Here is a 27,799-nt window from a genome sequence, read left to right on the forward strand (position 1 = left end):
GGCGCGAACGATACTTTTTCTGTCGAGCGCCTCCATTAGATCTTAACTTCCCGACCGCCTGGAGGAGGTTTGCTTCTTCGTCTGAAAGTATCCGGGGCCTTCCCTTATCCAAAGAAGACGAGGCGGCCATCAGGAAGATCAAATCCATTCCGTGGTATCAAGAGATACATGGATATGAAATGGAGTATAACTCCATCCTTCAGATCTTGGGGCTTGGCTCATTGTGAGCTTCTAACCATCATCCTTTGATTTGACTCGAAGTGATATGTCTTGAATTCCGATTCTTGTCCTTCTTCTTTGCAAGTGCCTCCCGTAACGAACCCCGAAAGCCTGCGCAGTGAAAGCCGCTAGGGCCGTTGTGACGATCGAGCAACGATCGCCCGGGGTCTTGACTGCAGATCAAGAGGCTTCTCTTCCCTCTCCCGACCCCTCTTACAGGGGGTATCGGGAATATCGGGCCCGTAGCTGATGCTTCGGGTAAAGGGAAGAAACCAATGGTGGAGAGGGCTAACGTCTCCTCCTCCGTCCGAACCAAGAGGAGGCATGACACAATTGATGCTCCCTCCAACAAAAAATCCAAAGCTTCGACGGATGGTGAGGAAGTCTTCATCCCCAGTGGACCCCGAAGATGACCGACAGGTCACTCGGGATCCCGAGAAAGCTGCAGAGTGGAGCTCCCTCCGTCTTGCTCCTTCGATCGCCAGGAGTTTGAAGCCCCTGGATGACACCTCCCTTGTTAGTCAATCTACAAGGTACCGGTCTTCTTGCTTACTTATGTTTTCATAATTTCTTATGACTTCTCCCGATATCTTCCGTCTTCCCCGGAGAATGCTGTGTTGAGCTTTTATCAACACATGGAAGCATTGAGCCGTGTTGGTCGCACTCAGCTCCTTGCCGCAAACTTGTGAAGAGAAATTGGCCAAGGCCAATTCTGAAATAGACCAGCTGATCGCAGCTACCGTGGAGCTGCAGAAAAAGCATGAGGAAGAAGTGATCTCCCTCAAGGAAACTCTTGAAGCTTCGAGAATTCGTGTCTCTGCTGCCGAGCGAGGCCGGGAAGCAAAAGGCAGCTGCCACGTTGTTTGGTGACAGCCTTGAAATCAAAAGTAGGGATCTCGAAGAACATCTGAAGTTGGCAATCCCTAGCAAGCCTGAGCATATAAAGCCAGACCTTCGAAAGGAGTGCATTCGGAAATACCTGAACAACGTACCTTTCTCCGAATTGCTAGGTTTCTACAACATTCGGGCTTATCGCATGGGGCAGGTAACGACGTTTGGGAGCAGATCCTTGGAACGATCCCCGACTTCGACACCGCTCCTTTTCGCGAGGTATGCCACCCGAGGTCTTCGGGAAAGTTGGTATGGATCTCCCAGACTGGGCTCAGGGAGTAGATGATCCTTTTCCAGCTGACCCTCAATATGAGGCATATCTAGATGACGAGCCGGCACTTCCAGAGGAGAAATCACAAGCCGAGTCTCAAGTTGTTGCTGTAGAGGATTCAGCCGATGCCACTCTTGAGGAAGGCCCTTCGCATGGTCCTGAGAAAAGTCATCCCAACCAGGGTCCCTCGGGCAACAATGAAGAAAAGGCTTAGGGAGTTGTTCTTTTGTAAAGATGTACTCTCAATTTATTGAATAGACATTTCTTTTTTCATGTTGGCCTCTAAGTTTCCCCGTCTCTTGCTGAAGTATTGCCTTGAATATCAAAGTATTAATGATAAAACTTATCACTTAACTTTTCATTCCTCGCCGAATAATGATCTTATAGAAATATTGTGAAGATGCGTTCGGGAAGATGCGTTAATCTTCCCCACTACTTCATTTATTGCAAAGTCCGCACGTTTCCCTTTTGCGAAGTTCAAACGTTTTCCTGCTTTTGTGTACCATTCACTATTTCCAATGAATCGGAAATACATCCATTATTTTAATGGCAGTGCGACGATTGGAGGTTTCTCTGCATCAGGTGCTCGCTTCCACATGTTTCCATGTGGCATCCTTTTGACCGTTGATCTTGCTTTTTGCGGATTTTGAAGCGTCGTTTCGATCTGGGTCGACGGTTGTCCTTAGCCTTCAACCGTCGTCTTATACCTGAGGCTATTTAAGGCCTTCGTGGGTACTCTCCATCTATCCTGACTTCTGCAAGATAGATTTGCTAAAGTGCCAAAGCAACCTTTCGTCCTTCGGCCCGCTTCCGTATTCCTCGTACTCCAACGACAGCTCTATCCATTTCGAACAAGTGAGTTTTTTGATTTCTCATCTCTTTCCCCTCTTCCCCCGAAGTAAACCGCACGTAGTTATACTTGGGGTTTAGTTTGTTGGTCCGTCGAAGCTTTAGAAAACTAGGGTTTCCCCATTGTTGCTGTCGTTTATTTTTGTACTGATACGGCTGGTTTTTTTGTTGTTTTGCATAGTGGCTCCCAAGATCAACCCGAACTTTATCAGGGCAAAATCTCGTAAGAATAGCGTTCCGTCGGTGGTGGTTGGGGCCAGTGCGGTGGTTTCAGCTAGTGAATCCTCCAAGCGTAAGGCGATCGCTGGCGGTGAATCTTCAAGTCGATTCCCGCAGCTTTCGTTGATGCCGTCCTGCGCCTCCTTTGCCCGAAGTGACCGCTCGTCTTTCCCCAGGAAGATCTTGATCACTCCGTTGCCGATGGTGCCGCCGACAATCCTGCTGGTGAGCCTGTTGGTGAGCCTGTTGGTGCACCCCCGAAGAAGACTCTTCGGGCATCCGAGGCAACTATGTTGGCGTCTAATGAAGGTGTGGTCCCAGCAGGTGCTGCTCCTATTTCTAACTCCAGTGCTTGTTTGGCATCCTCCTCCTCTCCTTCTGAGTTGGAGGATTTTGCCACCAGGAAGCGCCGTCGGGTGACAAGTGATGAAGCTCAGCCTTTGCTTGGTGTAGTTCATCCTTCTCATCCTTCGCTGAATTAGTGTCAAACGAGTTTGACAGAGCGTTGGAATGGTGTACCGCTGCTCGAATGACTTCGAGAGCGCAGCTTCTTTCCAAACTTCCAGATGAAGTCTTTACGAAGTCACCGGTGATGTAAGTCTTTCTTCATTATCCTTTGATTTTGAAAAATTACTTTTTCTGCTCCTCGCTAACTCGAAAGTTGTTTGCAGGAGTCTTATTGGTAACTTCCACAACCAAGTGGAAGAAGGTTACTAGACTTAGTAGGTTGAGCAATGAAGTTTGCTTCGGGAAATCTCTGAAGCTAAAGATGTTGAGATTGCTCGCCTTCGGAATCTAGCTTGGGAGGTGGCAGGAGAAAAGAATTCGATGATAGGTCGTCTTCGGTCGGACTTGGATGATGCCAGGGAGAAGATCCGGCGATCGGAGCGGACAGTTGGAAAGTCGGGAGCTAAAGGATCTGAAACATTACCCGAAAGGCAAGCTATCGTTCCTTTGCCCGAATCCCTTCCAACTGATGTTCGCAGAGCCTGCGTCTTCAAGTATTTACACAAGTAAGCCTTTTGTTGATATGCTGAATGCTTATAACTTGCAAAGGCATCGGGATGGTGAGAACGAAGTATGGGAATCAATATTAAGGAAAGATCCTCATTTTGATACGGCTCCCTACGATCTTGTTTGCCATCCCGAAGTATTTACCGACCTAGGTATTCCTCCTCCCGATCGGACCAAGGATAAGATTGATCCTCCACCTTCCGATCCAGATATTATGCAATATCCTGGAAGATTCTCCTGTTTATTCTCCGCTGGAAGAAGTCAATTATGACGAGCTTGTACCGAATGCGAGTTTGGTCGAGGACCATTCTTCTCCTGGACAAGCTGGACAAAGAGTATGAAATTGCGGAGGATTTTCTGAATATCGAAATATTTTTGTAATCCTCATTTCTTCTCTTCTTCTGCTTGACTCCCCACCAATGGTTGACTCATATGTTTGTTCTAGCAAAGTCGCATCGATCTTGTATAACTTGTTAACAACACTGTAATGATTTTCTTCTTTGATCAAAGATTGTATCCAGCTCTTGTAATTATTTTGATACTGGCCTCTTTGGATCTTCTGAAGAAATTACTTTATCTTGAACTTTGCTAGCCACTTGAATCGCCGTTGTATTAGGTCTTAGTTGTCTGAAACAATGCCTTTACTTAAGGATTTCCGGAGAAATACAATAAGTCTGAGAAGGAACTCATTCGGGTTTTAAACCGATGCCTTATACTTAAGGATTTTCGGAGAAATACAATAAGTCTGAGAAGGAACTCACTCGGGTTTTAAACCGATGCCTTATACTTAAGGATAATTCAAAAATTCAATAAGTCTCGAAGGAACTCACTCGGGTATCAAACCGACACCTTGCAAAAGGAACTCACTCGGATTTTCATCCGATGCCCCGACTTAAGAAAGTTCGAAAATTTTTCCATAAGTGTTGAAGTGTTGAAGGACCCACACGAATTTTCATCCGATGCCTTATAGTTGGATCTTGTTCTTGAATGTGGTGTATGATGCCCCCCAATCAAAAGATAGTTTGTTGAAAACCAAAAATTGCATTGATTGAGTTGAAAATGATTACATCACGAACAAAATCGAAATCATCCTCAAGGATAAAACTTTTTGAGATGCCTAGCATTCCACGAACGATCCAACTCTTTCTGGGAATCAATGTTCTTCAACCTGTAAGCTCTTGAACCGACCGGTTTCACAACCATATAAGGTCCTTCCCAGGAAGGGTCCAACTTTCTTTGGTGACGCGGGTCGGAAGCTAGGGTGTTTCTCAACACCAAATCTCCGGCTAAGTACCGACGATTCTTCACTCGAGTATTATAATGAGATGCTATCCTTCTTTGATAATGTTGAGTTCGTGCTATTGCCTTTGCCCGAACTTCGTCCAACAAATCAAGACTATCAAGCGATCCTTGTTCATTTGCTTTTTCCTCGAACTCACGATCCCGTAACGTCCCCGCCATTATCTCCACAGGTGCCAATGCTTCGGATCCATATGCCAACCTGAATGGAGTTTCTCCGTAGGTGTTCGAACCGTAGTTCTATAAGCCCACAAGTACATTATGTAGTTCTTCGACCCAAGAAGCTTTGTCAGCTTCGAGTCTTCTCTTTATTCCCCAGTAGCGTTCGGTTAGTAACCTCTACCTGCCCATTGCTTTGGGGGTATGCCACTGAGGACATACGATGCTCGATCATATATGTTCCATAGAATTGCTCAAATTGTGGACAGTTGAACCGAGTACCATGGTCAGTGACAATTATCTTTGGAATCCCAAAGCGATATATGATTGATTCAAGCACAAATTTCTCCACTTTTTTCTCGGTAATTGTCGCCGGTGCACCGGCTTCTACCCATTTTGTGAAGTAATCAATTGCTACTATCGGATATTCCCGTCCGCCGGATGCCTTGGTGAATTTGCCCATGATATCAATTCCCCACATTGCAAAGGGAATGGGATTTAGAATTGAAGTCATAATTTCCGCCGAGCGCTTCGACATCTGTAGCATGAATTTGACAGATTACTACATCGACGAACGTAGTCCATAGCAGCCTCTTGGATCTTAGGCCAATATAACCCAAGTCTTAGAATTTTGTGGGCTGGGGCTCTGCCACCCATGTGAGCGCCACAAATTCCTTCATGAACCTCAGCCAAAGCTGATTTTGCTCCTTCGGGGCCTATACATCTCATAAGGGGTCCAGCATAAGATCTTTTGTATAGTCTCCCATTCTCGAATGACAAATCTAGCTGATCGAATCTTGATCAACCTTGCCTCTACTGGATCCTCGGGTAACTTGTCATCTCTTAGATATTCGATTATTGGATCCATCCAAAGAAGGTTCTCGCTTCAATATAAGAAATTTCTTTCTCATGATAACTTGGAAAAGTTACCTCTTCAATGTAGACCGAAGGGTCTAGATTTTTTTCCTTGGCATTGGCTAGTCGGGATAGCTCATCCGCCACTGAATTTTCATTCCTCGAAATCTCGAGATATCTTCAAATTCCGAAATTGGTTCTGAAATGCCTACACTATCTCCCGATATTTCTGCAAGCGTGGTTCTTTAATGCCATACTCCCCCGGACTTGGTTGACTATAAGCCGAGAGTCACTATAAATAGTAACATCTGCAATAGCTAATGCCTTTGACAACCGAAGTCCCGCTATCAAGGCCTCATATTCCGCTTCGTTATTACTTGCATCAAATGCGAATCTCAAAGCATATCGAATAATAAATCCTGCTGGACTTTTTAATAAAATTCCAGTACTGCTCCATCTTTATTACTCGAACCATCCACATATACCTCCCAAGTGGTTGGTATAATAGGATCCTCAATGGTGGGTTCCCATTGGTGCAATAGTTTCTACTACAAAGTCGGCTAATGCCCGAGCCTTGATTGCGGTTCCGGGCTTAAAACTCACTTGGAACTCACTTAGCTCAACCGACCAGGATACCATCCTTCCGGACAAATCAGGTTTGTTAAGAACTTTACTAAGAGGAAAAGTTGTAAATACCTCAATTGGATGAGCCTGAAAATATGGCCTTAGCTTCCTAGCGGCCATCATGAGAGCCAGAGCTCGCTTCTCAATCTGCGAATATCTCGTCTCCGCATCTAGCAACACGTGGCTTACATAGTAAATCGGCCACTGTTTCTTATCTTTCTCCCGAACAAGTACCGCACCGACCGCCGAAAGAGATGTCGCTAGATATAGCTGTAATATTTCCCCCTTCTCTGGCCCGGGAGCCAGGATCGGTGGTTGTCCAAGTGCTTCTTTCCTGCCCTTCAGGTCTTTAAGTGCCTTGAAGAAAGGCAAACATTTTTCTCCAGGACTTGGAGATAAATCGATTTAAGGCAAGCAACTCTCCCTGTCAAACATTGTACATCCCGAACGGTTTTGGGAGCCTCTATATCAATCGAGCTTGTATTTTGGCAGGATTTGCCTCAATTCCCCTCTATGATACCATGAAACCCAAGAATTTGCCCGAGGAGACTCCAAAGGCACATTTTTCAGGGTTCAACTTCATTTGATGTTTCCTCGATCTTGAGAAAACCTCAGTCAAATCTGCAATGTGATTTGCTTTTGTAAAGCTTTTCACCAAGCATGTCGTCAACATATGCTTCAACATTCTTTCCTATCAGCTCTTTGAAAATCTTGTTGACGGCCCTCCGATATGTTGCTCCCGCATTCTTCAGGCCAAAAGGCATGACCTTGTAATAATAGCTTTCACGATCAGTCATGAAAGCCGTATACTTCTCATCCTCCTTATTCATAAGGATCCGATTATACCCGAGTAGGCATCCATGAAACTTAAAGTTTCATATCCTGCAGATAGCATCTATCAAAAGGTCAATCCGAGGCAACGGGTAGCAATCTTTTGGGCAAGCTTTGTTTAGATCCGTGTAGTCTCGTACACATCCTCCACTTTCCATTCGCCTTTTTCACCATCACCACGTTGGCCAACCAAGTTGGGCACTCGATTGGTTCTATGAAACCGGAATTCTTAAGTTTTTCAACTTCGTTCCGAACGGCTTCATACTTTTCAATAGAGAAATTTCTTCTTTTTCGTATCACTAGTTTCGCCTTAGAGTCTATCCGAGTTTGTGCTCTGCAATGGCCCGATCGATCCCCGGCATGTCCTCGGCAGACCATGCGAATACATCCTTATTCTCGTTGAAGAAATAACTTCAACTCATCTTTAAACTCTTCCAGTTGTTCGGACCCGACATAAGTAATCTTTTTCTCATCCTCGGTACACGGCTGGATTTGCTCCAGGTTTCTCCACCGGTTCGGGCCTTTGCATCTCTGTCTCTTCCCGATCATCTCGAACTTCTATGGGGAGGGCGGTAACCTTCCTCGGACCCTCCTTGTCTTTTAAATAGGCAACATAACACTGCCGAGAGATCTTACGGTCGGAGGAGACTTGACCGATTCCCATATCGGTCGGGAATTTTATCTTCGAGTGCTTTGTCGAAACAATAGCACCTATCTTGGATAAAGATGGTCTCCCGAGAATCATATTATAGGCTGGTAATTCTCGAACCACCAAAAAATTGATTCGACAGTTGTTTCTTTAGGAAAACTTCCAATGGAAAGATCCAACTGAACCGATCCTTCCGCTACTCGAGATGACCCCGCAAAGCCATATAGGTGTGTAGATGAAGGTTTCATCAAGTCCCGATCCACCTTCAATTTTTGATACACTTCGTAAGAAATTAGGTCACCTGCAGCACCTCGTATCAATCAATACTCTATGCACTTCCCGCCGTGCAATCTCTACCTTGATGACTATAGCATCATCATGAGGTAAACAAACATCTCTTTCGTCTTCTTCGCTAAAGGTGATAAAATCTTCACCATTCAGCTTCTTCCGCTTCTGCGCCTCTCCGGCTCCAACAAATTTGGATTTGGTTTTTAAACTCCGGAATGATTCGGGCTCTGGACCCCCGAAGATGGTAAGGATCGGTGACCGAGTAGCAGCTTCAATCACCTCCTTGCCTTTTTTGGACTTCGGGGCCTCCCTCGATCGTTCTGAACTAACCGAACGATTCCTTTTAGGGGCAGCCGCACGTGGCCCACGTGGCTCCTCCCTTCTCCTCGCTAACAAAACCGGACAGATGTCCCCGAGATATCAATCTCTCAATATCTGCCTTCGGATGACGACAGTCATTAGTATAATGACCATAGTCCTTGTGGAATCGACAATACTTTTCCCGATCCTGCTGCTCTCCGGGTTTCAAAAGAATTTTAGGCGGCCACTTCAAAATATTTTTTCTTTTGAGGATATTCAAAATATCGGCCCGAGGAGCATTCAATGGAGTGTACTCACTTCTACCAGGGGGATCTTTGGCACCAAGGTTGGGATCTTCCAACCCGATCACGAACATTCTTCTTTGGCTTCCTTCGCTTCGGGGAGCCTTTTGTTCCTTATTGGAGACTTTATTATCTCCTTGGCAAGCATCTAGAATCTCCATGACTTCAGCCGCTTCGGCATCTCCGTACCAACTCAGCATAAGTCGTGGGTATATCCGTAGTAATAACTCCGGGAGTTTCCGATTTGTGAGTCCTGTGAATAGAGCGGTTCACGGCTACTGTTCATCCAAGTTTTCTATCTCCATCGTCACTTTGTTGAATCTTTTCGGAAACTCTCGATCGATTCATTCTTTCCTTGTTTGACAGTGAACAAGGTTTCTTCGTTTTCTTGACTCGCATCCCACTGCGAATCGCCCTATGAATTGGCGCGCCAATTCGTCAAAGTTTACGATCCTTCCCGAGGGGAGGTTAGAAAACCACTTTTGTGCCGTTCGATTAGAGATGAACCGAAAACCCCGCATAAAATTTCATCGTAATTACTTGAAAGCGCCATGGTCTCGTTGGTAATAGCCGATGTGAGCTGTTGGATCCTTGGAGCGATCGAATGTTGAGAAGGTAGGCAAACGGAAGTTATGGGGAAACCGATATCCCGCAATTGGCTCAGCAAAAGGAGTCTTCCGAATGACTGAGTAAATATCCTCAGTTATTCTTCCCTTAGCCAATTGCCCTAACTTCTCATTGATGTTGGCCAATTCTTGACCAATCTGGGTCGGGTGATCTTCAGCAATACGATCACGACCTCGATTAACACGATCATCACGTGCTACTCGATCATCACAAACAGCCCGTCCTTCACAAACGTTTCTCTCGTCACGAACTGCTCGATCATCACGAACGGTTCTTCTGACAGTGGGTGAGTGAGTTCTTACCCCAGTATCCAACCTTGTATTTGAATCAGTTGTACTCTCTTGCGGTCTGTCAAACCGATCGCCTCGCCTTGGTTGATCATCAATCCTCCGAAGTCCTCGGTCTCCTTCACAGAAATTCTGATCAACATTCCGGTCTTCAGCCATTCTTTGGTCACGTGGTATTTGATCACGTGGCAATGCACGTCTCCCTGAATCGTGTTGATCAGGTTCTTGTGGTAAAACCACTCGTCTGGTGAGCAAGCGGAGTGCTTGGCTCACCTCCAAGAGTTGAATCTTTACCTGATCCAATTGATCTTGGATTGTATCAGGAGGAGGATTATGTCCTCCCCGGCCATCATCCACTTCGATAGGATTTTGGCTTTCCTGGGAAATATCTGAATTATTCACCCCAGGTATCTGAACACCGGAATTGCGTTGTGCAGCGGCTGCTGATCTAGTCACCATGGCTTTTTCAAGTCTTTCCCACAGACGGCGCCAAATGATGCGTCCAAAATCTGCTCAGCCCTTGGATCTCCACGTGATGTCTGCAAAACGAAAGCGTCGGATGTGGCCCGACCGCCGGGGTCGGGAGTCCACCTCCGAAGGCTAAGTCGAGTTGATGAACTTAATCACAAACGGCTCTGCTAGAAGCACGAGCTAATGAATGAAGAAACGGGAAAGGTGATCTAGATAGCAGGACGCCGATAGTTTGGATCTATCGATCCGTATCCGAACCCGAGTCTCGAGATAGTATTCTTGTTGATCGATTGATCCGTCCCTCACCTTGTATGGTAGTGAGGTTTATATAGAGTGTACCTTCGAATCTCCTTCGTTGGATGCACTCAAGCCTTCTTCGGGTAGTCGTTGGATCTTATCAATAAGATCCGTTGAGCGATAGACTTCTACTAGTTTGGGCTAATAGAGGACTCCTGAGATAACCGTTAGGTTATGCGATAGTTATCCCTTTGATGATGATTATCCGCAGCCGTCAGTTCGAGTATGCTGTCATCAGGGTGATTACCCTAATCCATAAGTAAGATTAGGGCACGCTTGCAGCCGAATAATCTTTCTTCTTCAGCAAGCCATCTTCTGGATCCGGTTCACTCGGGAGCGATTCGGTTTTCTCCGTCTCGACCGGGGTCGAGGGTTGGACCAGGTATGAACCCGGTCAGATCATAAACTCTCCATATCACAGTCTCACACATTAAAGACCGAGTGTCGCATAGACAGAGAATTCACTGAAGTCTACCCATGTACAAATCAGCCTATAATTTTGCATTGATTATTTATTCCACTATATATATATATATATATATATATATATATATATATATATATATTTTGTTCATTTATTTATTTTTTCCTTCCAGTGATGAATGGTGGATCCAATCCTCTACTTCCTGATTATTTTTTTCTTGATTTTATGATTCTTGTGCATTTTCTATGAGTGTGATTCTAACGAATCAACAAACATTCTGATTCGATGATTGCTAGTTGACCTCGATTTTTCAACTGATAGTCTGCTGCGATCATTAGATCAACAAGAGTTTTTTTTTTTTTTTTTTGGTAAACATCACTTAATTTAGAGAATTAAAAAGAGTACAGACATAATTGAATGAATACACAAGGTTCGAACCGAACCAAGGAGTGGAAAGTGACCAAACTGTCGTACATGCAATAGACAGGGTCATCCAGGCTAAGGGTTGAAATAAGTACAAAATGGGTCACGCTCAAAAAACCCTTAGAACAAAGACTGTAGCAACTACAACACCAAAATACAACAAGAGATTCTAAGTTCTGGAGATAATGTAATCCCAACGTGACAAAAAAATCTTCATTAATGGTCATGGCCGTATGAAATGGGATTCTTGAGTATTTAATATTTTAATGTTTATGATTTCAAGTTATTTTGTCTTTTATGGGAATAGTGGAGTGTCGCGATCATGGTATAAGACATGGGAGTCAAGACCAAAGAATAGAGATTCTACCCTTATCTTGTTCTTAAGACTTCTTCTCAATCTTTTCATGCCTAAATAGCATCTTAGACTACAATTATAAATTACAATCAATAACAACCCAGTTGGGATATTAGCTCCTCAATTCGTAAACCTCAACTCGTCTAAAGTTCTGCTTCATCTACATCTCTGGATTTTAACAAGTTCAAATAGCTGAGTCAGTAAAGTAGATCAATGGGTTTTATCTCGGTGGTTTTCTTTGTTCTCCTTCTCGGGTGTAGCAACTGCATGAGTTTGGTGCTCTCACATCCAAAAGGATCAAATGAAACAGATCACTTAGCCTTGTTGGCTTTCAAGGCTCGCATAACCAATGATCCTTTTCATGTCGTTAGCTCCTGGAATGACTCCATCCCCTATTGCGAGTGGCCAGGCATTATATGCAGCGGTCGTCGATATCCAAACAGGATTAGAGGCTTGCGTTTACAGTCAAGTGGGTTGGTGGGATCCATGGCTCCAGAAATAGGAAACCTCAGTTTTCTTCGAGAGATTTCACTCTATAACAATAGCTTTCAAGGTGAGATCCCTCATGAACTAAGCTCTTTGTCAGGTCTCCGTTACTTATTGCTATTCAACAACTCATTTGAAGGGGAAATCCCATCCAACATATCACAATGCTCCAACCTTATTAAGCTCAGTTTGGGCCGCAATAATCTTGTAGGAAAAATCCCAATAGAACTTGGTTCCTTGCCAAAGCTTCAAAGTTTTTCATTCCATTTGAATATGTTGACCGGACAGATCCCGGCTTCTTTTGTGAATCTTTCATCACTCCAACTCATTTCTGCTGCATATAATGAACTGAGTGGAAATATTCCTGATACCCTTGGCCAAATGACAAGATTAACATCTCTTGGGCTTGCTGTCAATAAGTTATCCGGTACGATCCCCCCCAATATATATAATCTTTCTTTACTTGAGATTTTTTATGTTGGAAGCAATCGACTTGAAGGGAGTCTTCCAGCAAATATAGGCTTCAGTCTTCCTAATCTGCAGCTCCTCATAATTGGTGATAACCAATTCCATGGATTGATTCTGATTTCTATCTCCAATATATCAAATCTAGAAAAGCTTCACCTTGGCGAAAATAATCTTACTGGGCCAGTAGCCATCAATTTTGGAAGCCTATCAAAACTCATTTTTGTTTCAATTGTCTACAACCATTTGGGAAGTGGAAGGTTTGATGACTTGACTTTTGTCAACACAATAACTAATTGCAGTAGATTAATAGGTTTGCAATTTGGTGATAATCAGTTTGGTGGCATTCTCCCCATGTCCATAGCAAATTTGTCAACCCAATTACAAAGGCTCTATCTGTCACACAATCATATATCTGGAGATATTCCAGTTGAGATTGGGAACTTGTAAGCTTACAATTCTTGGGACTATCTTGGAACTTACTCCAAGGAAGCATTCCAACTTCTATTGGAAGATTACAAGCCTTAAATGGGCTTTATTTATTTGCAAACAGATTCCCAGGGCCAATCCCTGATTCTATTGGAAACTTGACAGCATTGGTGGAGCTCGCATTAGATGACAATCACTTGGAGGGGAAAATACCTTATAGGATTGGAAATTGCAAATACTTAATGTACTTTATCTTTTCTGGAAATAGTTTCAATGGCACAATCCCTAAAGAGATATTCGATATTTTCCCATTATTAGAGCTAGGCTTGAGCAGAAATTCTTTCATTGGTGCTCTACCTTTGGAAGTGGATCAACTGACTAATCTTGAAATCTTAGATGTTTCTGGGAACAATTTATCTGGAAAAATCCCAAGTACCCTTGGTGATTGTATAAGCCTAGAACACCTTTATATGAAGGGTAAATTACTTCAAGGATCAATACCGTTTTCTCTAAGATCTCTCTAAAAGGCCTTCAAAATTTAGATCTTTCATACAACAATATCTCTGGTTCTATCCCGAAATATTTGGGAGCATTTAAGTTTCTACAAAACTTAAATTTATCATTTAATGATTTGGAGGGTAAGGTGTTAGTAAATGGGGTCTTTGCAAATCAGAGTGCATTTTCGATCATTGGAAACAATAAGCTATGCCGAGGCATACCAGAGCTTTATCTGCCAATATGTCAGTATGAAAAATCTAAAGGACATGATCAAGCTCATGTTTTCAAGTTGATCGCCATCATAGGTGGTTGTGGGGGCTCTCTATGTTTAGTTTGTATGATTGTTTTTTTTCTTTATCTACCGAAGAGGAAAAGAAACGAAAAAAAACCACTTCATTCTGCATAGAGGGTCGTTATTTTAATGTCTCTTATGCCCAACTCCTTAAAGCTACCGATGGATTTTCTTCTTCAAATTTGATTGGAGTTGGGAGTTTTGGTTCAGTGTACAAAGGAGTTCTCAATGGTGGGAAAACCATAGTCGCAGTAAAGGTATTCAACATTCAAGAAAGTGGTGCTTCTAAGAGTTTCATGGTAGAATGTGAATCGCTAAGTCAAGTCAAGCATCGTAATCTTGTAAAAATCTTAACCTGTTGCTCAAGCATAGATTATGAAGGAAACGATTTTAAGGCTTTAGTATATGAGTTCATGCCAAGTGGTAATTTGGAGAGCTGGTTACATCCACATGCAAATGGCATACAAGATGAGCTAAGGCACTTAAACCTTGTACAAAGGTTGAATATTGCCATCGACATTGCAGTAGCATTGGATTATCTCCATCACCATTGTCATATACAGATTATTCATTGTGATATAAAGCCAAGCAATATTCTTCTTGATGGTGATTTGGTTGCACATTTGGGTGATTTTGGGATTTCAAGAATTCTTTCAAAAGCCACAAGTAGATCTCATAATTTCACAAGCTCAATTGGAATAAAGGGCTCTGTCGGATACGTTCCACCGGGTAATGTTCATTTTTTGTTGAACTAAGTTATATATTTTTCTTATTTGACTAAGCTTCACTTATTACAATTAATCTAATATTTGCCTTATATTGATATAAAGTAAGTTTAATAACTTTATTCGTTATTTTTTTTACCATGCATCAAAATACTAACTTAAGACGCATAAGTTACAGAGTATGGTGCAGGTGTTGATGTTTCAACGCATGGTGATGTCTACAGCTATGGAATTCTCTTGTTAGAGATGTTCACAGGAAAGCAGCCTACTCATGAAACGTTCAAAGATAACTTTAATCTTCATTCTTGGGCTGAGATGGCTTTGCATGATGGGGTGACATCTATCGTTGATCAATCACTTCTTTCAATAGAAGATGAAATACAGGCAGCAACAGCCATAGTAAATATCACTGGAAATCAAGGTCATGTGAAGGATAGAGTTCAAAAATGCCTCAATTCTGTTATCAGAATTGGACTTACTTGCTCAGCTGAATCACCATGGGATCGAATGGAAATAAAAGATGTACTCAAAGAGCTACTTTTGATCAAGGACACTTATCTTGGAGTTCACACTCACTCACTAATAAAGGCTATGAGTACTAAAGGTAAGCCATTATTTCCTTCAAATTTGAGTTTGTTATAATTGTTGATACAAAGCAACCTTTTCCTTTTATTTATTTTTTGAGTTGATTATGATAATTATCTTAGTTATTTGGATAATATGGCATAGATCCATTTATTATGGTCAAGTGATTGGGTAAGAAAGATGTACTGAGATTCAAATAACCAAATACAACTAAATGGAACTAAAAAACGGATTCAAGTAACCAAGTGCAATAGTAAACAAAAGTTTAGTACTCACATTGGATTTATTATTGTTAGGGTAAATATCACTTACCTCCCCTCTTAGCTGGACAAATAGCACTTACACCCCCTCTTAATTGGATAATATCACTTACCTCCCCTCTTACCTAGCAAGCATATCAAACACCTCCCCTCTGTTAACTTTCTCGGTTAAATTAAACTTGTACCGTTAAATATTTTTCTAAAACCCCAAAATATCCTTGGTTAAAAATATATTTTTATTTTAAACCCTAAATTACCGTAATCACCCTAGTAGTTAAAATATTAAATTATCCTCAATTAAAATAATTGTTAAAAATCAAAACACCATAGCTAAAATCTAAATTATCTTTAATTATTAAAAGCCCAACATACCCTTTTTTTTTTTAAAAAAAATTATCAAACAATTAAAAAAAACCAAAAATAGTAGTATGCGCTTAATTTTATCAATATACCCTTTGTTTTTTAATTGCATTTTTAATTTTACTTGATTCTAATACGTGTTTTTTAATTGTTTCATGATTTTTTTTTAAAAGGGTATGTTGGGCATTTAATAATTAAAGATAATTTAGGTTTTAACTATGGTGTTTTGGTTTTTAATAATTATTTTAATTAAGGGTAATTTAGTAGTTTAACTTTTTAGCCAAGGGTATTTTGGGGTTTTAGAAAAATATTTAACGGTAAAAGTTAAATTTAACCGAAAAAGTTACCAGAAGGGAGGTGTTTGATATATTTGCTAGGTAAGAGGGGAGGTAAGTGATATTATCCAACTAAGAGAGGGTGTAAGTGCTATTTGTTCAGCTAAGAGGGGAGGTAAGTGATATTTACCCTTATTATTATTAGAGCAAATTGCACTGGCACCCCAAAATGGAGGCTTTAAAGCACTGACACCCCATTTTATGTTTGAGAAACACATACACCCAATTCATTAAACATGGTAGTCCATTCCGTTATTGAAACCATTAGTCCACTACTTATTTTTCTTAAATTCCAAAAATGCCCTTACCAAAAACAGAAAAAAAAAGGGACCAAATTGATTCTCTCTCCTCACTCGACTCTGCAGTTCACCTCTCCACCTTCGGCTCCGGCAACCGCAACGACGACACCACCACCATTATTGCCTCAATAAGAAGAATTGAAGCTCCTCTGATTGAGGATCGTATATGGTTCTCACTTCTCACTCTAATTCTATTAATTGCGCTTCTTACCAAATGACCAAAAAAATCTCTCTCTTTCTCAGTTGTTCTCTCGAAATGGTTACATGAGATTAGTGAGGCGAGGATACGTTGAGGAGTCAGTAGTGGGAGTTTCACATTCACTTTTGGATTCCACTTCTTCCTCTTCACCAATTTCATCTCCTCTCTCTCTTCAGCTTTCACTTATTCACTCAGTTCATCGGTATACTATATCCATCAACCACTCTCTTCTCTTCTCTTCTCGTTTCTTCTTCTTGATCTTTTCTTCTGCCTGAGCTCAGCTGTTATGTCCGAGTTGCACTTGTTCGATATTCATCTTATTATTCCGAGCTTGATCTTGATCGATGGAAAGTCGCAAGAACCCAGACCTCGATGCCCTTCAAGGGTTTCGTTCTTGGAAAGCCATCGGTTTCTCCCAGCAAAGTCAGGAAGGTAACTACCATACGGATCAAGCTCCCGATCGTAGCAATCCCTAAAATCAGGGTTTAATGAGAGAAGAAACAGAAAAGGACCGGCAGAGGACGATTTTGTGATCTTGTGGTCGTCTCTGTTTTCTTTCTCTGCAAATCTTAGACGATTGTGTGGCATTTAGGGTGAATCGTATCAGTCCCGAAGATCCTTTCCAAGCAATGCCATCTTATTGATCTTTCTTCTCTAGGTATGTATTCTCATTCAGCTCTGGTTTGGACATTGGTTTTTATTTTTTATTTTCGTTTCTTTGGGTGAGCTGAATAGATTAGCCTTTGCATTTGTGTCTTTGGTTTTGTGGATGAACTGGTAAAGGAAGAGTCACAGCTGCCCAAACGCCAGCCCCTTCAATCTTCTCAAAAAGTCAGTGTCGTCTAGCCAAAGATCCGGCGAAGGAAAAGCCCCCACTGATGCTCCCTTGGGTTGCCTGGTGACACATGGTGGCGTCGTTGCGGTTGCCGGAGCCGAAGGTGGAGAGGTGAACCACAGAGTCGAGTGAGGAGAGAGAATCAATTTGGTTTTTTTTTTTTTCTTTCTGTTTTTGGTAAGGGCATTTTTGGAATTTAAGAAAAATAAGTAGTGGACTAATGGTTTCAATAACAAAATGGACTACCATGTTTAATGAATTGGGTGTATGTGTTTTTCAAACATAAAATGGGGTGTCAGTGCTTTAAAGCCTCTATTTTGGGGTGCCAGTGCAATTTGCTCTTATTATTATTATTATTATTATTATTATTATTTAATAATCACATATGGTTGATCTAGGGGTTAGTCCGAATTAGCTTTATTTCCTTTTTTATTTTTAGGTCTTTTTGACCCCATTTACGTACCCAAAAGAAATGATTTTTGGGTAAAGAGGGTTCGTGTCATTGACATCAATCCACTATCTTTTCAACTAAGGCATATGTTCACGGGCGGACCCATGAAGGGGCCGAGGGGCCATGCCCTCCCTCCCCCATTTTTTAAAAATAATATATATATATTTTTTATATAGTTTTTATATAAACTTCCTTAATTTTTCCAGTTTTTTCTCTTCTCACGTGTGAAATGTCACTATTTGCCCCCCCCCAATATTGAGAACACTTTTCAAAGGTAAACTAATGGTTATAAATGTCATTCCTAATTAAAAACTACCTCTTCAACCCCTATTTATTCTCTCATCTCTTCTCTCTCATTTTTACTTTCTATTTATTCTCTTCTCTTTCTATAAAAGTGGGTTAAGAAATTTTTTGGAAAAAATTCTTATTATGTATTCAAAATTTCATTACTAATTAAAGCCAACTCCTCAATCCCTATTTATTCTCTCCCATCTCCTCTCTCCATCTTTTCTTCCTATTTATTCTCTTCCTTTTCTATAAGCGTGGGTTAAGAAAATTTGGAAAAAAAATATACTCCACAATTAGGCACTCTTTCTCTTTTTCAATTTATTTATCGTTTCTCTCTTTCTCCTTTTTTTGTTGTTCTTTTTATTTGATTTTATATTCTCCATTTCTTTATGCAATTTTTGTTATTTAATTTTGAATTGTGAATAAAAGTTTACAGTTAGTAAGGTAACTAACTATCATTGGTTTGCATCTCTTACCTAAAAAACAAAATTTGTTTACATCCCCTGCCAAAATTCTTTTTGGCTTGCATCTAACTTTTTTGGATTGAAACTTGAAGTCATGTGTATATAAATATTTTTGCATTGTTGCTTTAATTTACCTATATTTTGTTGGGAAAAAAAATCATTATCAATAATTTAACTATTTTTTCAAATATGTGTGGTCCCTATAAAATATATGTGGGCATATTCGTTAATATAATAAAATAATTTTGAGGTGGGATCCTCAATGGGTCTTATAAGGGCCCACAAAATATGTGTTGTAAAAAAACATTAGTGCTTCCCCAACGGAAAAGTTAACTGGCTTTCGTTCTTCGCCCCCACCCCACTATTGAATCCTGGGTCCGCCCCTGTGATATGTTGCAAATCAAGAGAATTGAAAAAGGAGCAAATTTTATCACTCCCCTATACTTGGGGTTCTATTTATTAAAGATCCCCTACTCAAACACTCACATTTGATTCCCAAAAAATTCAACTCTCACCTCTTCTTCTACCCAAATGTTTTTGAATTTCTAAGTTACCCCTTGACTTGTTTAACCCAATTGGGTTTTTTCTCTAGAAATGAGCATGTTCACATTGACTGGTTCAAGTTAAATACTTAAACCACCGAATTAACCTTGTATCCTTTCAAACAATGAAATACTAATTACTTTCTACCTAAAGAAATTAAAAAATTAAAGGAAAAACAAACCTTACCATCTTTTTCTCTCTTCCAATCTTATTAAAGACGATAGAAAATTTCACCGTCAAACCAAATGTGTGACCTTTTTCTTTTTTTGAGAAGCTTCGCAGTGTAGGGATTTTTTGGTTGGAAGTCGGCGGTGTTTCAGTCTTTGAGAATACACAAGAATACTTTAGTGGTTCAAGTAATAAGTTTGAACCAATTAATATAAACTGAACCAACTTGAAAGAAAGAAACCGGTTGGGTTTAAAAAAATTGAGGATAACTTAGGCGTTAAAAAACATGAATAAGAGGGAGAGGTGAGAGTTTGGATTTTGGGGAACCACATGTGAAAGTTTAAAGATAGCTCTCTAAAAAAGATCGTGTATATACAAATGCTTAATTAGTACTGAGTTCCTAGGTAATGAAGTGCATGTTGTTAACAGCATATGTTTAATGATGAATATATTATACAAAATTTGTTATGCTGCTGCTACTGATTGTAAGTTGAGGTAATCATCAATAAGTAAGGTTTATGAATAGCAGCATACTAAAGAGGGGGGGGGGGGTATTTACATGTAAATGTATACTAGTACTTGTTGTGTCCAAAACTGATGACAATCCCAATCAAGTGTCCTGACCCGCGCTCACGAGAGAGTCAGTGTGGACCAACCTATTGTAGGTCTAGGAGCTGCCTCTGACTATCAAATCAGCCAAGAACACAATGGTTAATGCCTCGAGCATGAGTACATAGTCCATTCCAATCCAAGCCATCACCCACTGGGAATAATATCATGCCCGGATAGGCGGTTATTTCCTTAGCAATCTCCGGCAGATGACCTGGTCAAACTGCTACTAGGGCTTGCTTCGTCGTGCCAGCCTAACCCGGCCGGGTCCTCGTTTTTTCTGAGCCTAGTGACTCAACCGAGGTAGCTTGACTCGCGTCTATCTCAGAGCTCCCCAGTCTTAGCTATTTCCTTTTACCCTTATTTAGTTGGTGTTCTGTAAAATTTATTGTAACCTAATACTCTTTTTATCTATCATTTTACAGGTAAAGGAAGAATGAATCGTCAAACACTTCTAAAGAAGGTTTCTAGGAGTATTAAATTACTTTAAATTTCTTTCAGTGTTTTGTAAATCAGGTTACATAAGGAAGTATGTACCTAATACTAATATATTTTACATATGGAATCTACGTATTGCATCCACCACTGTTTCTTTCAAGGTAAGTTGTTTTTGAATTTTAAAATTAATCAAAGCCTATAGTATTGTGTAGCCAACTGGCCAATTTTAGGGAGATATTTCACTTTATTTAGTCACTTTAAGAAATGCAAACGTCAGATGCAATTTTTTTTTAATGAATTAAACTAAACTTACGGTACTCCTAACACATTTATCTAAATTGAAATTTGGAATAAGAATAAGAAACCTAGCCACTTATCATCTAAAGAAGAGATAAAACGAAAATAAACAAAAGCGTCAATAAATACAATAAATTTATAGAAAGGCACAACTATAAGCATCTCAAGTTAGTATCCATTGGGCAAAAGGGTTCACTGAATGGAGAGAAATTACTAATAGAAAAAGAACAGTATATAAATTGGATATCTAGCTAAGTACAACCCTAATTAGGATCCACTGGGGGGAAATGGGAACAACAGTATAAAGGAATAGAAGAAATTAATAATAGAAAAAGAGCAGTAAATTAAATGGGTTTTCTAACGAGAGAGAGGCAAGACTATAAGGCATCTCTAGGTAAGATCCATTGAAGAAGCAGAAGCAATAATAATAACTGAACAAAAGGAAATTAACAATAGAAACATAATAATAAATAGAATGGAACTCTAACTAGAGAGAGGCATGACTCTATGCATGTCACACCACACCCACCTAGTGTTGGACTCACCTGAATACCCGTAGATATGATTTACAATCACAAAGGTTGAAAAATGTACTATTTGTATTGTGAAACCCAGCCCTAACCTTGATCCAGAAACCCTGTTGTTTGTAGGTCCGACAACCCGAAGTAAGGCAAGAAGTTAGCTTTGGGCCATTTCAGTAAAAGACTTGGTGGCTGGATTGAAATCCATGAGTGTTGATGTTAGTGTTCCATTTATGGAAACTGCATCCTGTTGAAGATCGAATTAGTTGATGGACTTGGAGTGCTCTCTATATTGGTTCAAAAGCATTTCTACCTACTAGGTAAGTCACTTTAGGTGTGTGCAAAACCCCGTTATGTTTGGACTTGATCTGAGCCTTCAAATCCACTTTTTGATCTTACTGTCCTGATTGGTCGACTTCCAGTCGACCAATCCAATCGACCAATTGGTTCTGTTTTGCTAATTAGGTCCTGGCTACTCTATTTAAGTCTAAATCTCGGGATTACTCCGCCTCCTCTGCCTCCTAAGCCTCTGGAACGAGTTAGAACTCCATTCTAATCAATTTCCTTGCATCCTTCGTTGATATCTCGCAAGAACTCAAGTTCTCCTTCCTCCTGCATCAAAGGTATGTCTACGCTCTCTTTTTCTTCTCCATCTCTGAATTTATTTTCTTTAATCTTGTTCTTGATTGAGATTAGGGAGGAGATGCTGCATTCTTGCAACCATCTATTCCATTATCTCATTCTATTGTTTGAGATCTATGATCATCGTCATGATCTTAACCCTAGCCAAATATTTTCTTGAAACCCTAACCCTTGTATGATCTTTCTTGAATGATTTTCTTGTTGTTTTTGACCAAACAATTTATTCCCTTTCATCCTGTGATCACAACCTTTTCATGAGAGCCATAAAGGTTGAAACCCTAGTTTCTTGGGTCAAATCAAGAACCCATATTTTGATCATGTTAAGCCAATCAATGTGTTTTCTTTACAAGATTTGTAACCTATCATCCTCTAGTTCTTTATCCTTGATCATACCATACTTTCTTCATGATCCATGATTATCCTAATTAGGGTAACTTTTTGGTTCCTAATTTGTAACTTGAAAACTTGATTCGATTAGTGTTTTGATGTCCTCTATATACTAGTATGCTGCCATTGTAGTTTCCCCCTGATTTTGTACCCTTTTGAACCACCAAATTTGGTTCTATATTCCCAAAATTCTGATTCTTGAAGGCCACTGTCTCGGTTGGTCGACTGGGGCAGTAGACCAATCCAATCGACCAATGAGTACAGTAACTTCATTTTTGGTCTGTTTTGATTGTTTTGATATCTTTCCTTCTAGGTATCTTTCCTAGTATGTTGTATACAATTTTTTAGGACTTTCTTCTCAGGTTTAGTCAAGGTCTTACTTGATTCCCTAAGATTCCTCTGCGAGTTATATAAGGTAAGGACAATTATTTCCTTATTTACATAGATCGCATACACTCTGGTTTCTACTTTATGAAACTATGAATTTGTTTACTGTTGTTGTACTTTATACTTCGATATACTCGTAAGTACAATAGCACTTGTTCATGTATTCTTTTTCATTATTCATGCTTCTATGAATTGTTTATTATTGCTTGATCGGATTATGCTTTTACATTCTCTTTTATATGATGAATTGTTGGTTGTGTATGTCATGACTGATCTGAGAATGTGTTTGATTAAGTATGGTTTGCGATTGGGAGGTGTCCTTTTGACACTTCTGTCCTTGGACAACTACGGGAATAATATGGGATGTTTCCAGAGATGCCCATCGACGCTTTCCTGAATCATTGGATGTCATACCTAGGGCTGTCTAGCAATGTTTGGCTAGGATGTCCCTGTTATGTCAGACCCGAATTGGAAGGGTATTGAAACTGAACAACCCGTGGTAGCAATGTGATTCACGGGAGCTCAAAACCGGTAACCAACCCGTGAGAGGACGGGAATCATGTTGTGGGGGCCATTTATTGGAGGGTTGCATATGGCTAGACTTGGGCTGATGGGCGCTTAAGACCGGTAACCAACCCGTGAGATTACATGAGAGCTTCCGGTTTACCATATGTGGATAACCAATAGGGTTGATGAGTCCGTAGTCCGGGACTATTAGGACTCTAGTGGAAAGGATACCGGAAAGGATCGCCCGGGGTGAGGAATGGAAGTATCTGGACCTGAGTTGATGTAACTGAGTAGATGACTTGCATTGGGCTAGGCTTTGACTCTGACATGCGTCGGTACTTAGACCAATGGTGATGTGAGAGAGCGGTGACTTAACCCCCAGCCATGGATTGTCCCGAGGGATGCCAGACCCACTACCAACAGGAGCCATGTGTGTGACCTTCCTAAAGAAGTACAATGCTATGACTTAAAGCATGTCTGCCAATAGAGACTAGCATACATAGAGTTTAGAGGCATACATACATTATCTGTTTCATATTGCATTGCATCTTGTTATGTTCTACCACATGTTATTTATGTTGTTATGGATTAACTACCTTACTGAGTTTCTTCGAAACTCATTCCTTTTTGTACAATCTCTTGTTAGACTATTCTATAGGTACTGACTACTATGACGGACAGTACGATGAAGTGCAAGCCGATGAAGCGTACTACACGCAAGGTGTTGGCGACAATCAAGATTACTCTGATGATCGCTCAGGCGATCAAGATGCGTACTACGATTAAAGGCAATGTGGTGTTGGAGCATCTCCGTTGGATTGATGAAGTCCACTATTTTGAAGAAGTCATCTATAGGATAGAAGACTCTTAAGTTTAGTTTATCTTTCTTAGTTCCTTTGATTTAGTTGTAATTCCTTTTAGACTTACATACTACGTTCTGTTGTATTTGTGGAGTGAGTTTCCGCCTCTCTCTCTCTACTCTATTTTGATATCTTCGGATATCTGGTATCATTTTCTAAACGCTGATTATATTGTTTATTCATTTCTTAATTTGAATCTTTGTTTATAATATTTAAACCTTGATTATTTCCTGTTTATGATTATGTTATTGTATATGTGGGAGGATGATTTCCTCGATACTTGATCTTCGGGGCTGTGGATCACACACTCGGGTATGCCAGGTAGGGTACTGGCTGGGTGGATGTGACAAGCATTGCCACATCAGCCTCCATTAGCTTTGATGATAACAAACATAAAGTACTAATGGCTATACTGAGTTGTGTATGTCCTATTTAATATCAAAACAAGGGACCTAATCCAACTCATTGCTAGATGCTCAATTCCAAGTCAAGACCGGCAAGATGGACATGAAATCTAAGTCAAGATGAGCATGAAGAATGGAATACAAAAAGACTCAAGAATATCAACTCAAGCTTAAGCAAGAAGATTTAGCAAATTAGGACCTATGACACTTTTGTGTACATTTATATGTAATTGAACTCATTTTCATCAAAACCATGTGCATCATGTCATTAGATTGACCAAGGACACGTTAGAAATGTGTATGAAAACTTAAGGTTGGATAGAAGACCTCAAATACCCCTTAAGTCCCATTATGTGCCTCTATGTTGTAAACGGACATCCGTTTGGTCTCAGACAGCGATCCGTCTAGTCACAAAAGCCTAGATGGATTTTTCTTCTAGTTACAACAACCTAGGCAAATTTTTTGTCTAACCAGATGGACATCCGTTTAATTAAAAGTGACTTAACATCTATTTTTAAATCATACGACGATCCATATGTACTAAAATTACACTCAACTTTTTATGCATTGGGAGGTTGGGCCAAGCAATTGAATGGCGTCTTTATAAGCCCAACCACTGCCATTTGAGAGCTTTTACCTTACCACTTGAGTTTTTTCTCCCTAATTACTCTCAAGCTCTCAAGTCTATCAAGATTGACTTGTTATTGCCTTCCATCCTATCTCATCCCTGAAAAATATTCCAAGGTGTTAAGTATGCTTGTGGAAGCTAAACTTGAGGTGATTGAAGGCTTTGGTGGTGCATTCATTTCCATTTGAGCATAAACTCTCATTGTTTCACACTCACATAAGGGGTAAAGTGTCACACCTCTTGTTAGGTAATATCCTTTCATTTCTTGTATCTTGCTACTCAGTTCTAGTCTAGGTTTGATTAGAATTGATTAGAGTGCTCTTGCCCGTGAACAAAGTCTGTAAATGGTGCTCTTGCCCTATTGAACATAGATTGTAAGGGCTTAACTCTCTACCTAATGTATTGAAATATAATCTCGAGGCCAAGAGAGGAGTGGATGTAGACTTGTAAATTTGAACCACTATAAAATCCTTTCGTTGTGGTTGATTGCAATTGTTCATTTTCGTTTTAATTCATATTTAGTCTTCAATTTGCAATTAAATTGAAATATTGGGCAAATCCACTAGTTGCAATCTATTCACCTCCCCCTCCCCCCCCCCCCCACTCTCTAAGTTGCATTGACAATAAGGATCAAGTACATATTCAATTTACAACCAGTCTACACTATAACATAATCCAAGAGCGAGAATAATAATAGTAATATCCAAAACAGTGATGAAAGTGTCAACGGAAATCAATAGAAGTATATATGTGAAAAAATGAAATTACATAAGTTAGTTTAGTTACAATTGTTCTCTCTCTCTCTCTCTCATATCAATTGGTAAATATCCCCCACTCAAAAGTTTTTGTATCTTGTGACAATTTTCACTTCTGCTTTATAAGTGGACTATACATCATGTAAAAATTGGACCTGGACTAGCTAGATTAAGGCGCAAGTAAAAGATTTGGGGTGCCAAAGATTAGACTTGGACTAGCTTGATTAAGCTCAGTTTTATTATATTAGATATCAATCCAAATCTTATTAAAGGCATTTGGAGCAGTTTTCCTTGCAAGGTGTGCTTTAGTTGCTAGGTAATATCCAGTATGGATACCTTAAAGCACTTTATAGAGCAATGAATTTAACCCTGAGGTGTTGAATCAATTAACAAAAACCAAAGCCTCGTAGTATGAGATCAAGAGTTCGAATTTTTTTTAGGTCAGGGCAAAGCTTGGTATGGATAAATGATTGCCCACTCCCCTTATATAAAGAGTTACCTGTCCCCAAAAAAAAAAAATCCAACATTTAGATAGATCTCTCTTCTTTTCTCATGTGCAAAATTTCCAACATTTAGATGGATCTCTCTTCTTGTCTCATGTGCAAGATTGGTGAAGTTTTCACCTAGTTTCATAGTGCCCATATCTGGTCCTAAATGTTGTCCTGCAGACATCGCTAGACTTTACTCTCAACTAATGATATCCAGATCTCAGAACGTTCTTCGAGAAAATAGCGGCATCTTTCAACTGATCAAACAAGTCATCGATCCTAGGAAGGGGATACTTATTCTTGATCGTCAACTTGTTCAATTCTCGGTAATCTATGCACATCCGCATACTACCGTCCTTCTTCTTCACGAACAAAACCGGGGCTCCCCAAGCTGAAACACTGGGTTGAATAAATCCTTTGCCTAACAATTCATTCAACTGGGTTTGAAGTTCTTTCAACTTAGTTGGAGCCATTCACTACGGAGCTTTCAAAACTGTGGCTGCTCTTGGAATTAGATCAATAGAAAACACTAATTCTCTCTCTGGAGGCAAACCAGACAAATCATCAGGGAAAACATCGGGTAAATCCCTGACTACTCCAATATCAGACAACTGCTTCACACCTTCTGAAACATCTACAGAAGAGGAAAGTAGTCCAACATCCTTAGTCCACTTTCTGACTTTCACAGTCACAACAACAATCTTCTTACTCAGCTTACCTTGTTTGCCTTGATATTCGAACGGATAAGCATCTTTAGGATGAAACAGTATTTTCCTATCAGAACAAAGAATGTTTGCTCCATACTTTGTCAACCAATCCATTCCGAGTATCACATCAAAGTCTTTCATATTAAGCTTTACTAACCGAGCTTCCAAAATTCTACCAGCTATAGTTACAGGACAACACTTAACCACTTCATCTAATCTTACAACAGATCTGGTAGGAGTACTAATAACAAGTCCTCTTTCCAATTTCACAAGTGTGATAGGGATACAACTCACAAATGAAGATGCAATGAATGAATGAGATGCGCCAGTACCAAATAATACAAATGCAGAAGTAGATGATACTGGAATAATACCTGCCAACACGTCATGATCCGTCTCAGATCCAGAACCAGTAACACTGAAAACTTTCCCTGACGAAGCATTCTGAGCATGCTTAATCATAGCTGACTTTGAGGATTAGGTTTCTGAGTGCAATTACGGGAGTAATGACTCGCCTTTCCACAGTTATAGCAAGTCACATCCCTAATGCCAACAGGAGCTGATGAGGTAGGAACTAAAGATCTCTGATTACTCACCACTGGATGAGGATTTGCATACACAAGTTCAGTACCTTGACTTCCCACTGCAAAACGTACCGGTCCACTGCGAGATCAAGAGCTAAAACTAGAACTAGCACCTCCAGGCTGAAAAGTTGGTGCAGGATACGGAGCAGGCCTAGTGCATAATAATAAAGCGAAACAAAGTGAACTTCATTAATTTCAAAAGTTTTTACAACGATTACATCAGATAATGCATAAATGGAAATCCTAAGT

General features: G+C 40.3%; 2 protein-coding genes across 2 annotated transcripts; one reads left to right on the plus strand and one right to left on the minus strand.

The window, feature by feature from the left end:
• Positions 1 to 11,867: 11,867 nt before the first annotated feature.
• On the plus strand, positions 11,868 to 17,554 carry LOC149012236 (uncharacterized). Its single transcript, XM_089157558.1, is given in 7 exon segments — positions 11,868 to 13,047; positions 13,050 to 13,549; positions 13,552 to 13,902; positions 13,905 to 14,553; positions 14,728 to 15,153; positions 16,869 to 17,019; positions 17,371 to 17,554. Coding segments are annotated over 7 exon segments (3,441 nt in total).
• A 9,181-nt stretch (positions 17,555 to 26,735) lies between these two features.
• LOC149012237 (uncharacterized) lies at positions 26,736 to 27,428 on the minus strand. Its single transcript, XM_089157559.1, has 2 exons — positions 27,341 to 27,428; positions 26,736 to 27,145 (listed from the first exon to the last, which is right to left on the minus strand). Exons 1-2 carry the CDS (start codon positions 27,426 to 27,428, stop codon positions 26,736 to 26,738), a joined length of 498 nt encoding a protein of 165 aa, XP_089013685.1.
• Positions 27,429 to 27,799: the final 371 nt, after the last annotated feature.

This window comes from Hakea prostrata, chromosome 6, assembly GCF_041222555.1.
Source record: "Hakea prostrata isolate BN-2017 chromosome 6, UWA_Hpros_2, whole genome shotgun sequence".
Classification (NCBI taxonomy): domain Eukaryota; kingdom Viridiplantae; phylum Streptophyta; class Magnoliopsida; order Proteales; family Proteaceae; genus Hakea; species Hakea prostrata.

Coding starts and splice junctions, on each gene's coding strand:
- LOC149012237 (XM_089157559.1), bottom strand. CDS start 27,428: ATGATTAAGCATGCTCAGAATGCTTCGTCAGGGAAAGTTTTCAGTGTT. Junction 27,146..27,340: donor GGATCATGACGTGTTGGCAG/GTATTATTCCAG, acceptor CTGTAACTATAG/CTGGTAGAATTTTGGAAGCT.